Raw genomic sequence first — 12,625 nt, forward strand, 5'->3', positions numbered from 1 at the left:
ATCTCCTCTAAAATCCTGTTCTATCCTCTGTCATTACAGATGAACTATTTGGGTTGCTGTCAAACCAACAAGAAGAAGTGTATTTCACCTGTCAACCGTGCAGTCAGAACCCATGTGAACCTAGCAGCTTGAAGGAGGAGCTGCAGAGCAGACTGATTGCTGGACTGGAGGAGGTGCTCACTGATCTCCTCTCCGACTCTGCCACACAGCACCTTCTTATCTGTAAAGTGGTAAGAACTACCCAAGAGTTCTGTTTTGAGGCAGTATATTTAACTTTTAACAGTAATATGACAGACATATAGTAACTTGTGCTGTTGTTTTTTCCCCCTTAAAATGATAAATAAATGATTTATTTTAGATGTGAGTTTATTGTTGTTTTTGGTCATGTTTACCAAATAGCTGAGTTTCTCGTCTTATTTAACTGTTGTGTTTCAGTGTCAGGAAACAAACAACACACACTCTGTCAGGGAACAGCAACCAGTCTGTGATCTACAAGCCATGAAGAAGAAGTTTAAAGGGGGCGGTTATACCTCAATAGTGAGTAACTAACAGTTACCACATTCATTTGAGAGCAATGAATAAAAATATTCTGAAATTTGTTATGTCAAACAGTAACCACTTTCTGTCTTTGAAGCTCTTTTCTTGTTCTGAAACCAACCTGCCTCTTTTTTCTCTCCCTCTCTCTTCTTGCTTTCACAGAAAGCTTTCCATGCAGATGTCACCTCTATGATGAAGAAGTGGCTGAAGGTGGAGGAGCTTCTCCCTGTGGATCAGAGACCAACCAATCAGGCCAGGGCACACTATGTCAATGTGAGCTTCCCCAACCTGCCAAAGAAAATCTAATTTCCCTCAGTTTTTGTTTTGATGGTAACTTCCTCTGGTTTAACTGGCTGGGATGTGGAGTTGAGCTACTCGACAAACAGGCTATAAAAAGACATATTCGAGGAACGTGTTGTCCAAAAATAGTTCATTAGGACACTGTCCATGGTTTGCCTTTGGGCTTACAAAAATTTTGTTTTTCTCACAGCTGATTTCGCAGGTGTTCAGTTGGTTTCCTTCACGCCATCTGAAAAAGTGGAACTCCTATGAGGAATTCCCAAGGTAAATGTATTACCAAGTCCATGCAGTTAAACATTATTCCCTGTATTCAGCATTTCCTCACAACGTATATTTGAGCTTTATGGCATAGTTGAAACTCAAGCTAAGTGGCAAGTGAACTTCAATTTTAATAACTTAAAGAGAATAAAAGTGTCAATCAAGATTGGACATTTGTCTCAAATGTCTTCTCTGGCCTTCCCTTTTTATCCTTCACTCTGCAGTAGCATGCTCCCTGAGGCGGTCCTGCCACCATCTAAGGAGCATAGCTATGCACAGTGGCTGGAAAGGACATACCATCCCAAGGAGTCCAGGGGCCCACAGACAGGAAAGACTAACTCTCTGCTATCCTCAGTCACTACACAGCAGTCCGGTGTATCCCACAGCTTCCCACTATATTCACATGGTATGTAAACTATTGTGACCCTGTTCCGTATCATGTAGGCCAAGGAATTTGAGTAGTTAGAACCTTTGGACGTACAGCTACTGTTCATTTCTAGTCAGGAAGGATCAGGTTTGGTATTATTTAGTCTATATTAAAATGATGAAGGCTCTCTAAATACTGGTTTTGTCTTAGACAAACAAGCATGTCGATCTAAGAAGTATCTCTTCCTCACAGGTATAATGAACGATATGGAAACTACCAAGACTGAAGATGTGAGGCAGTGTGCCCTGTGCCAACAATATGGAGACTCTGCTCCCTGTGTGAGTTCAGCTGTCGTATGGTGTTCTGACTCAGAGGGCCGCAAACTAATAAATATTTTCATGATCAATGAATCTCCAGATTATTTTTTCAGTTTATCTTTTGGTCTAGAACACATTAGAAAGTGGTAAAATCACTAATTTCTGCTACCTACAACCTAAAGCTAGTCAGCAGTTTTAACATGTCACATTTGTGAAGCCACAACCATTAAATACTCAAAATTTTTGCTTAAAATTATTAAAAGGTGAATCAGTTATCAAAATAGTTGCAGATTAATCGACGAATATGACTGTTCTGGTTTGACATTTTTCTAAATGTCGCTATCTCTCCTTCCAACTTATCTTTACAGTATAAAAATTCCTAGTCGCTACTGCTTATTAAGTGATATGAATCTGTTTTCATCCTACAGGATGCAGGACGGCTGTTGTACTTGGGACAGAATGAGTGGGCCCATGTTAACTGCTGCCTCTGGTCTGCAGAGGTGTATGAGGAGAATAGTGCTCTTTTGCAAGTGCACAGCGCTGTCTCAAGAGGGCGCCACCTGGTAAGATGTGATCAGAAAATAAATTAAATGGCGGCCATGGTTTTAGTAGCTACATGTTTGTCATTCTAGCTCTTAGCTTTGAAGGATTGCAGCCTTTGTTTAAAAAGTTTTTAAAATTAACATGTTTCTGTCCTTCATTCTCCAGCGCTGTGATCGCTGTTGGCAGTCAGGAGCCACTGTGGGCTGCTGTCTTGCAACCTGCCAGAGTAATTTCCACTTCATGTGCGCTCGTGCCCAAAACTGTGTCTTCCAGCAGGACAGGAAGATATATTGCTACAGACACAGGGATCTGGTCACTGCAAAAGTATGCGCACAGTTTTCCACCCAGTTATAAATTTAGATTTATGTCAGATGGGGGCAGTGTTATTCTTTTAGTTTACCCACACACACCTCACACCTGCTCATTTCTTCTACATTTTGTTGATTTATGTTTTCTCACACCCTTCCAGATGGTGACTGGAAAAGGTTTTGAAGTCCCTCGGCGGGTATATGTGGATTTTGAGGGGATCAATCTCAGAAGAAAGTTCCTCACAGGTCTCGAGCCAGAATCCATAAACATGACCATAGGTAAGAATATCAGAGTGCTGTCTGTTGTTGGCTTGAGCTACTTGACTCCTGTACAGGGACGAAATACTACTGCTATGTAGCACACCGCTTCTAGTGCGCTGAAACCAATGATCTTTCCTTTCACACTCACACAGGCTCTCTGCAGATTCAGAAACTCGGAGTGTTGTCAGAGCTGTCGTCGAATGGGAGGATGCTGTATCCCGTTGGCTATCAGTAAGTGATTGTCATTATACAGCTGGTGGGCTTACTGAGGTGATTTGGCCAATTAAACACACATTTTGGAGCGCTCTTAAAAAAAACCTAAAAACCTACCAAGCAGAATTACCAGTGTCACACCAGTAAATGTTGTGTATGTCGTATGTGTATGACGGAAAATCCAAATACTTTGTAGGACGTCACTCATAATTCCTTTGGGACTTTGGTGCTGACTGTAGTACCCTTATTGTATTCAAAATGAATAACTTCATTTGGGTATTACTCCTCTTTTTGTTTATGTGAATGCACTCTGCCCTCCCTTCTACAGATGTTCTCGGTTGTACTGGAGCACTGTGGACCCTCGCAGACGCTGCAAGTATACCTGTAAAGTGACAGAAGTGAGCACACCTCTCCCTGGTGAGGAGCAAGATCCACGGTGGGACCAAGAAGAGAATCACACCATAGTCCACAGTCCCAGCCACCACAGAGGTCCGCAGGATTTTTTTTTCTTTTCATTTTCTGTTTAATGCCCAACTGACTTCGTTGTTCTCTTTAGCAAGCACTCACAGAAATGTTTTTGCTAAAAATGCAGAGCTGACATGTAACCTTAAAAAAGGTACCAAGCCCATAAAATGATTACGCTAAATAATTGTTTGTTTGACACCTTTTCTTTGCTAGATATGGAGTCCCCGGATCGCTTAAGCTCCTCCTCCAGTCCAATCAAGTCCACTACCCCATCACCCAACTCTAAACAGCATAACTTCTCTGGATCCAAAAGTCCTGGTTATACACAGACCAGGAGACCTGCAGGAGGATCATCTCGACCTCTTCCATCTCCAGGTAAATAGTTAAAGATGAAATGTTATTTTGTTGTATATTTGGACTTGTTTACATTTACTAAAGGCATTTTATCTTCTTTGTGTCAGATCTCACTGTATTGTTGAAGTGGCCTTCTTGAATTAGCATTATTGCCTCTTCTTCACTTTTTGTTATTTGATGCTTTCAGGGACCGCTCCTCCCAAATCGCATCACATCCTGACATTGAGGGACCTAGAGGACACCCGTCGGCCTCGCAGGCTTTCATCAAGAAGCCGCTGCAGTTCCTCGCCAACAGACAGCGACCCGTCTGTGCCGATGACCCTCCGCTCTGGTGGCACTGTCCACTCCAGATGTGCCCTGTTTGGGTCCCCTCCAAGATCGTCAAACTTGGGGCCAGCCTCGTCTCCTCTGTCACGACAGAACTCAGCTTCGCCAGTGTGGAGCTCCCCGCCTAGATCCAACTCCAGTATTTCTGCAGGGCTGTCACCTCGGCAAGGAGCCATCACTCACTCCCCCAGAGGGAGGCAAAACTTTAAAATCACCACTCCAGTTTCTGCAGAGGTTCCCCAAGACTTCCTAGCATCGTCTGAGGCAGAAGACGCAGCAGTGGCCACGACCAATGGGATCTCACTTGCTCCCGATAACCTGGAAGAGGAAGTTGCCCACCTGATGGCCCAGGAGCTGCCTTACACTGTGTTTGACACTGACACAGAGGTCGCAGTGGCCTCCATGCTGAATGCAAAATTGGAGTTTGACGAGGCTCTGCTCACTGAAAACGTGGCACTTCACTGTGGAGCACAAGGCGGGAGAGGAGATGTGGAAGGTGTAGTACAAGATGTGGAAATGCAGGACAATAATTGTGAGAATGACTCTGAAGATGAAGACTCAAGCCATTACTTTAAATTTTCACGCACGGTGGTGTGTGACGCAACTAGCAGCTCAGACACCTCAGGTCAGCTCCCTTCAGCACAGTCGATTTCACAGTTGGATGGAGCGGACGGTGGGTCAGAGAGTGATGAAAACGAGGTGGTCGAAGATAAAACTCAGGACACAGAAGTAGAAGAGGGAGAGATTAAGATTTACACCAACCATAATACACCTACTAAACAGCTGACGGTTGCTCTTAAGAGGCTCGAGTCTATCTATACTGTATCAAAGTCAGCAGTTGAACAAGGAACGGCTCAGCAAGAGTTTCAGGACAGTTCTCAACCATCTGATGTTCTTCAATCAGTTTATGTAAACGATGATATGTCAGTTCAGGAGGAAGAGGTTCCAATGAGCTCAGGAACACCAACATCTCAAAATGATGTGTTTTTGGATTCAGCTACAGGCCACTTTGTTTCTGTGAATGATGCTGCTGGAATGTACCCAAATAACAATGAAGTTGACGATAAAGATGACAGTAGCTCATCGACGGACTCAGTTGGAGGATTTAAAGATGATCTGAAAGACCCTGATTACTCTCCAGAAACCAAAAAAACTCCCACAGCACAGATGAAAACTATCGTTGTGAAGACAAAACGTCCAGCATCAAACCTCAAACGCTTGTCGCCAAAACCGTGTCTTCCACAGCAGAACAAAGCCAAATTGCTGTTGCCACCCCGACTTAAACCAACTCTAAATAATGCTTCACTGTCCCCTGCTGCTTCCACTTTTTGTGCAGTTCCACGCACAGTCACCTCCCCCATTGTGATCAACAGTTTAAACGCTTTGCCTATTCAGCCTGGCGCCACACGTGGCAGAACTGTTGCCATTCGCTTAGACAACTCGAGGCCTGGAAGTCAGCAGCAAGTTGTGATTCAGAATCAAGCTGCAGCCACAAGCTCACCCCCACCCCCACCCCCACCCCAAACTACTGCCCATCAAGTCCTGCTTGTCAACCGTCAAGGTCAGATTCTGATCAAAGACCCAAGATCAAACACTTATCAGTCACTTAGTACAAATTCTCCTGCCTACAATAAAATAAGCCAAATTGCCAAGATTCTCCACAGTGGTAATGCCTTGCAGCGCTCAGTCCCTCGTGTCGTTATAAAGCCTCACACCGGCCCCTCTGCCACAAACGTACCACCCACTGGTAATCACACAACAACATCCGAGAAAAAAATCATTATCAGAGTGGTGCCTGTGAAAAGCAGCGGGCCTCCAGTTCCCACAACTCCTGTTAGTGTGCAGAGTGTACCTGAAGCAGCTTTCTCCAATATTCAAGAAAGCACAGCCCAGGCTATTATTGACAGAGCCATGGCTACCCACCGCGACACGCCTAAGACAGAACCCATCATCCTCAGTAACACTCGAAGGCCAAAGGCCAGACATCGAAGACCCTCCCAGTTTCAGGATGCAGAGGACTCAGATCAGTCACCAGATGCACATTCAGAGCCTCCAGGTGGTTTACTCAACGAACCAAATTTGAACCTGCAACCAACCCCTGCTTCATTGCATCAGCAGGTGAGGACCAAGAGAGTGTCATCACTGTCTGAAAGGCCCTCCAGGAAGAAATCCAAGATGGACTTCTTGAGGGATCCTTCAGATGAGCTGGATGATGTCAATGAAGCCATCCTCCTCAGTAACACTCAAAGGCCCAAAGCCAGACATCGAAGACCATCCCAGTTTCAGGATGCAGAGGGCTCAGATCAGTCACCAGCTGCACATGCAGAGCCCCCCAGCAGTTTGCTCAATGAACCAGATTACAGCCTGCAACCAACACCTGCTTCATCACGCCACCAGGTCAGGGTCAAGAGAGTGTCTTCAGTGTCTGAAAGGCCAACCAGGAAGAAATCCAAGACGGACTTCTTGAGGGATCCCTCACATGAGCTTGATGACATTAATGACACCAGGTATTTTTTACTGCAGAGTACAAAGTACTTGTGAACAACTGAGCCTCTCCACGATGCCCCTTTAAAACCCAACCACGATACTATCAACTGTTACCAATGAATCTGTTTACCTGTGGATGTTCCAAACAGGTGTTTTTGGAGCATTCATCAACTTCCCCAGTCTTTTGTTGCTCCTGTCCCAACTTGTTTGAAATGTGTTGTGGCCATCAAACTCAGAATAAGCAGCTATTAACAAAAATCAATTAACTTAATCGGGTAAAACATTAAATATATTGTACTGTACTGTCTTTCAAAAAAGATTAGCAAGTTATCACACTCTGCTTCTTTGTTTTACACAGCATTCTAACTTTTTTGGAATTGAGGTTGTAGGAGTAAGTACTGCCTAAGAGGCAGGAAAGTCCTGTAAACCATATGTCCTGCAATAGCTACAGACCCCAAAAGGAAGGAAGGATGCTTAATGATTTCAACACAGAAACTCAGCTGATGTGACAAAAATAAAACATTTGACAAAGTGAAGTCAACTGCAGCAGCACTTTTGTGTGACAGGTTTTGTCACAAAGTCTCAGTAATCATTGTTTACTGTGTCTTGTTTTCTCCAAATAGACCAAGTGGTGTGAGAATGAAAGCTCCAACAATGAAGGATATTCTTGATATGGACCAGGAGAATATGCTTGATAAGCCTGAGCAGTTGAGGATTACTGCTCCACCGCTTCCTACACCCTCCAGGTTAGTTGAGTGAAGGGGTGAGGTGAAGGGTTAGTGGCAGGTTAAATGAGTTTAAAGAGTTTACTACTTACATCCATGTTTGAGGGGTAGAAATGCAGGACAAGTGTGTTAAAAGGACTTATACCAGATCTGACTTAGTTAATACAAAGTGGCATTGATAACAGTTTCCAAACTTCTTGCAGAGAACATACCATTCTCAATATTAGCATGCTCATAAGTTATAACAGTGTGTTGCTTAATTTTTCCTCAAAGGTGTTGTAGTACTCAAATGTTTCGGGCATAGTTTTACTTATCTGTTTCTCTGTTCTGCTTAGATATCCTCAGGTTGACAGTTCACCTCCAAGTGCACAAACCAACAGTCACAATCTGGGTAAAACAGACATGTGGGTCAGCGCTCGCCATGGAGACCTCTCTGAATGGGGACCGTATTCAGGTTTGTAACAAGGCATTTTGTGTTATTTATTTTAATCTCCTTTTGTTGTCACCAACATTCACCCTGTGCACAGTGATGCTTTGAGATGAAATTTTGTTCTTAAATTTACAAGACAAATTCTAACTATTCAACATCTCATTATGTAGTTGTTTGATCATTTAAAAAACCATGACTGCTTTTTCAACAAATGTTGTATGCTAACACTTTTCACACAATTACTCATTTAATTTAATTCTACAGGTTTTAGCTCAGAAGACGATGCACCTGCACCCAGACACAGAAAGAGGACATACATGAATCAGCCACACCTCCGTTTTGAAATCACCAGCGACGATGGCTTCAGTGTTAAGGCCAACAGCATAGAGGGTAAGAGCTGCATGTTGACTTGTTTGTTTTTAATCTGCTTGTAACTGTTTGACAGACATGCCATTTTTAGTTAAATTAAATATGTTAAGGTTTAATCTTAGTTAAGGCAGCTGTGCACCATGTCTTAGTCAGTGGCTGAGGCATAATCTTCTAGGCACGTTCAGTTTGAGTCACTCTTGCATTTGTTAGAGAAAATGACGATTGAGAAGATTATCAGCATGTGTGCAGTTTTGCCAAGCTCTCATACAGGAAACAGACTGCCTCTGGCGAGGGCACATCTGGACTCAGCAGACTGCTAAATGCTCCGGCTGGTGGGTGACGTAACTGAATTGGGTGGTGCCCGGTTGCGGTTTTTCAAGCAGGAAAAAATGGCGACCCGTTCACAAACTTTTTTGATCAGCGCTGCCTAGTTTAACAGTTTGAGTTTTGTGAGCCTGGTGCATTGCGCTAACTGACTCATTTGGATAAAATTCCGGTTAAGTCGAATTTTTGACTACACATACAGCGAACAGTCCATCAACTCACCATGCTATAGCCATCGCACCACATGGCCCAATCTCCTGCTCTTTGTAGAAAATGAATCGAATCCGTCATCACAGTCTCCTCAACACCTTCTTGTTTTTTTTTCCCTCTCAGTTGCCTGGGGTGCGGTGATTGATGGTGTCCTCGAAGCTCGCGCAGGCTTCCATCTGAAGCAGCTACCTCTGGGCGGGATGAGCGGTCCGCGGATGCTCGGTGTCGTCCACGATGCCGTCATCTTCCTGCTGGAGCAACTGCAGGGTGCCGCAAATTGCAAACGCCACCGCTTCCGCTTCCACCGCTGTGACGACATTGAGGAAGAGCTTCCCCTCAATCCTAGTGGCTGCGCTCGTTCTGAAGTCTACACACGGTACAGACACACAATTGTTAATGTTTATTTAAATGTTTTGTTGTTTCTGTTTCTTGTGATTTCAACACACCTCAAATCAATTCTGTTGTCTTTCTTCCTCTTTCTCTAATTAGGAAAGCGACTTTTGATATGTTCAACTTCCTGGCGTCTCAGCACAGAGAGCTCCCTGACATAGTAGGTCCCTTTGATGAAGACGAGGATGAATTCCCACTGAAATCCTCCAGGTAAGGGTGTTAAAATTGTGCCACTTGCTTGACCCTAACCTTAAAAGTTTAACCCGCTGCACATCACAACAAACGGAAATTTAAAGCTGCTGAACAGAGCTAATTTAGCAGATGCCATGTCCATGCTGACGCCCCCTTTTCTATGCCTGACTCTGACAGACGAGCCACCAGCAGTGAGCTTCCTATGGCAATGAGATTCAGACACCTGGAAAAAATCTCGAAAGAAGCCGTAGGAGTTTACAGGTAATGGCAACAAAAAAAGGAGAAGAAAAGCAAGAGATTTTGTTAATGGCCAAAATCATTTGCAAAGGCTGAAATGTACTGAACTGTTTCCTGTAATCCTCCTTAGATCTGAAATTCATGGTCGGGGCCTTTTCTGTAAGAGAAACATCGAGGCTGGGGAGATGGTGATCGAGTATGCCGGCACTGTCATTCGTTCTGTCCTAACAGATAAGCGGGAGAAATATTATGACAGCAAGGTTAGTAACCATAATACACACTGCACTACTAAAAACCATCATCATAATGACAGTTTCTGCCGCATTATTCTGTATATTCATTCCTGTTGATGTGTTTTTTAGCAAGACATTGACATAAACTCATGCAAGTATTTAGGTTAATTCTTGAGTACATTTAGATATAAAAAGAACTAGCTTTGTAAATTACCCCCCCAAAACAATTTCAAATTTTAATCAAACCATTTGGCAGCACCACTGCCTCCAAGGTGCCACTAGATGGCACTCTGAGGCCAAACCGTGGGCCGTGGCACATCAAGTTGGATTTCTTGCAGAGGAATATGAAGTGTGCAGCCTGCATCTCTTTAATGAACAGCTTGTTGTGGTTGGTCATTTGTTGTTGCATTACTCATTGTGATATTTAAACCCATTGTCTTCTTTTGTATATGCCTTTTTGATGAATAGTCATGGTCGGCACAAATCGTAGTTAGAAATACAATACTCGCTGTGACTGCTACTGAATAAAAGGCTCCCCTTGTTTTGCCAGTTGAATGCTTTTAATGTGATGCCGTAAGCAGAATCCTTATTTTCTGTGAATCCCTCACGTTTAACTAGGTCTGTGCAGGAGTGGCGGACCACACCACTAATAATGACAGTAGTTTACAACTACAGAAAGTAAATACAATGCTGACCAAAGATCGGAACATAAACAGTATTTGATTTCATGAACATCTTTACAATTACACCTTTAAGCTGTTGAATGTAATGGAAATGTGGAAAATAATGATCACTCTTCATCAGGGTATCGGTTGCTACATGTTCCGCATCGACGACTTCGACGTGGTGGACGCGACAATGCAAGGCAACGCAGCTCGTTTCATCAACCACTCCTGCGAGCCAAACTGCTACTCTCGTGTCATCAATGTGGACGGCCGCAAGCACATTGTCATCTTCGCCCTGAGGAAGATCTACCGAGGCGAAGAACTGACCTACGACTACAAGTTCCCCATCGAGGACGAGAATAATAAGCTACACTGCAACTGCGGGGCGAGACGCTGCCGTCACTTCCTGAATTAGTACAAGCAACACACACACACACACACACACACACACACACACACACAATGTACCAATAGCCATCTTATTTAATGCATTTTGAATTCAGAAGGTGGACTTGAACTGATGAAGGCGGCTGTTGTGACGCAGCCTTAATATGATATGCACAGACCTGATCTGCTGAACAATTTGTTTTAAGCTTAATTTATAGACTGATTGAGGACAACATTAATTTGTTCATTTCTGTCCTCTGAAGTGCTGTCAACAGTCAGATTAGAGCCATATGTCAAAGCTTGGGATGAATACCATTAATGGGATTTCAGGATTGTTGGTCTGTTAGGAAGCGCAGTTCAATGAAACTGCACACAGTTTTGGTTTTGTGTACTGTTTTAGAATTTCATACTCCACATCTTTCAGTTTTACATTGTTGAATTAGTCGCCAGTAGCAACTGCTGGAACTGGGGCTAAACAGCCGTGAGGCAATTATTACCAGCTACAGAGGTGCAATCTAAAATATCCTGATAAGAGTTTTTACTGCGTAAATCTATTATTATGCGGGTGACGAGTGTCTGTGTAAATACAAGGTCACAGAGAAGGATGAGGAGAACTCATTCAGTATCTTACATTTAAGATGACCTTCTGTGGCAGCACTGATGTCGCTGCAGACAGGACAAATTTAATTTCAGAGCAGAATAAACACATTTGACTCAAGGCACCTCATGTACATTTTAGTGCAGCTACATTTTAATTTCACTTTGGATACAGCAGTCTACTGAGCATGGACTCCAATGTTAAAGGTGCTGGTGACATTTACCCCAAAACGTAGTTTGATACAGTCACCCAACAGTCGTCTTTTTCCTCTCATTCATCAATTCAAATTTCCAGTTTTTATTTGTGACAGCTGAGATGCTGTAATCTAGATGCTTTTATCCCACTATTACAGTCTGTTCTTTATTTGTTCAATTGTGCTGTTTGTGTATTTAAAGGTCTATGAGGGAGAATTTCCTTGTTGCAGGGTTCAACCTGAATATAGTGATCTTGCTCTGCACAGGCCCTTATAAATCTTTTTGTATTTTTGTATATTTGAACAATAAATGTATATTCAACAAAGCGGATGGAAATAAATGTGTTTGGGCTTTTAACTCCTAGAACTGAAGCTAATGCTAAGTAATGATCCTAAGTTAATCTTTTGTTTTTTGCAGCTGTTTTGCACCCTCTTCTGTTCATTTTCCTCGTCTCTCACAGGTGTACTACCTCAGTGTGTGTTATGAAGCAAGTTTAATTACACAACGCATCAGATGTTTCATCACTTCCTCATAGTTCTGTCTTTCTAATCATTACATCTTGATAGTATGAAAACGAATACCACCAATACAATGAAAAACTGACTTGCTGTTATACCTGCAATTAATTTGTAAGGCTAGGTGGCCACCATGTTTTGTGCTCGTTTCCTCCTTTGTGCAACCACACCCAGCTAATTAATGTAGATATTACCCTCGAGTTTAAGTTAAAGGCTGAATGCTGTGGATGTTCGTTTTGTGTTTTGGGATTAATAATTGAATTTGAAACACAAAGCTTTGTTACTTTTATCAGCTCACTATGGATTTTTGCCTGTACATAATTGTATAAAGAATTTCTAAACCTGTTAAATATTTTTTTACCTACTTTTTTTTTATTTATGTTCAATAAAAATTTGAAATGTTCCAAATTTGCCTTGTA

The 12,625-nt window shown here is 42.8% G+C and overlaps 1 protein-coding gene across 1 annotated transcript in view; it reads left to right on the forward strand.

Annotated features, from left to right (window-relative positions):
* kmt2ba (lysine (K)-specific methyltransferase 2Ba) overlaps positions 1-12,609 on the forward strand; it is a 30,428-nt gene extending 17,819 nt beyond the window's left edge. The window contains exons 16-36 of the mRNA XM_041955951.1: positions 40-230; positions 436-537; positions 700-810; positions 1,028-1,101; positions 1,320-1,501; positions 1,715-1,800; positions 2,208-2,342; positions 2,488-2,646; positions 2,792-2,909; positions 3,044-3,122; positions 3,433-3,593; positions 3,783-3,944; positions 4,111-6,757; positions 7,361-7,483; positions 7,798-7,916; positions 8,157-8,282; positions 8,919-9,171; positions 9,285-9,395; positions 9,555-9,638; positions 9,745-9,874; positions 10,652-12,609. Of these exons, the coding sequence (XP_041811885.1) occupies positions 40-230; positions 436-537; positions 700-810; positions 1,028-1,101; positions 1,320-1,501; positions 1,715-1,800; positions 2,208-2,342; positions 2,488-2,646; positions 2,792-2,909; positions 3,044-3,122; positions 3,433-3,593; positions 3,783-3,944; positions 4,111-6,757; positions 7,361-7,483; positions 7,798-7,916; positions 8,157-8,282; positions 8,919-9,171; positions 9,285-9,395; positions 9,555-9,638; positions 9,745-9,874; positions 10,652-10,927 (5,429 nt within the window). The 3' untranslated portion in view covers positions 10,928-12,609. The remainder of the gene's footprint in view (positions 1-39; positions 231-435; positions 538-699; positions 811-1,027; positions 1,102-1,319; positions 1,502-1,714; positions 1,801-2,207; positions 2,343-2,487; positions 2,647-2,791; positions 2,910-3,043; positions 3,123-3,432; positions 3,594-3,782; positions 3,945-4,110; positions 6,758-7,360; positions 7,484-7,797; positions 7,917-8,156; positions 8,283-8,918; positions 9,172-9,284; positions 9,396-9,554; positions 9,639-9,744; positions 9,875-10,651) is intronic.
* Positions 12,610-12,625: the final 16 nt, after the last annotated feature.

This window comes from Chelmon rostratus, chromosome 16 (assembly GCF_017976325.1).
Source record: "Chelmon rostratus isolate fCheRos1 chromosome 16, fCheRos1.pri, whole genome shotgun sequence".
Classification (NCBI taxonomy): Eukaryota; Metazoa; Chordata; class Actinopteri; order Chaetodontiformes; family Chaetodontidae; genus Chelmon; species Chelmon rostratus.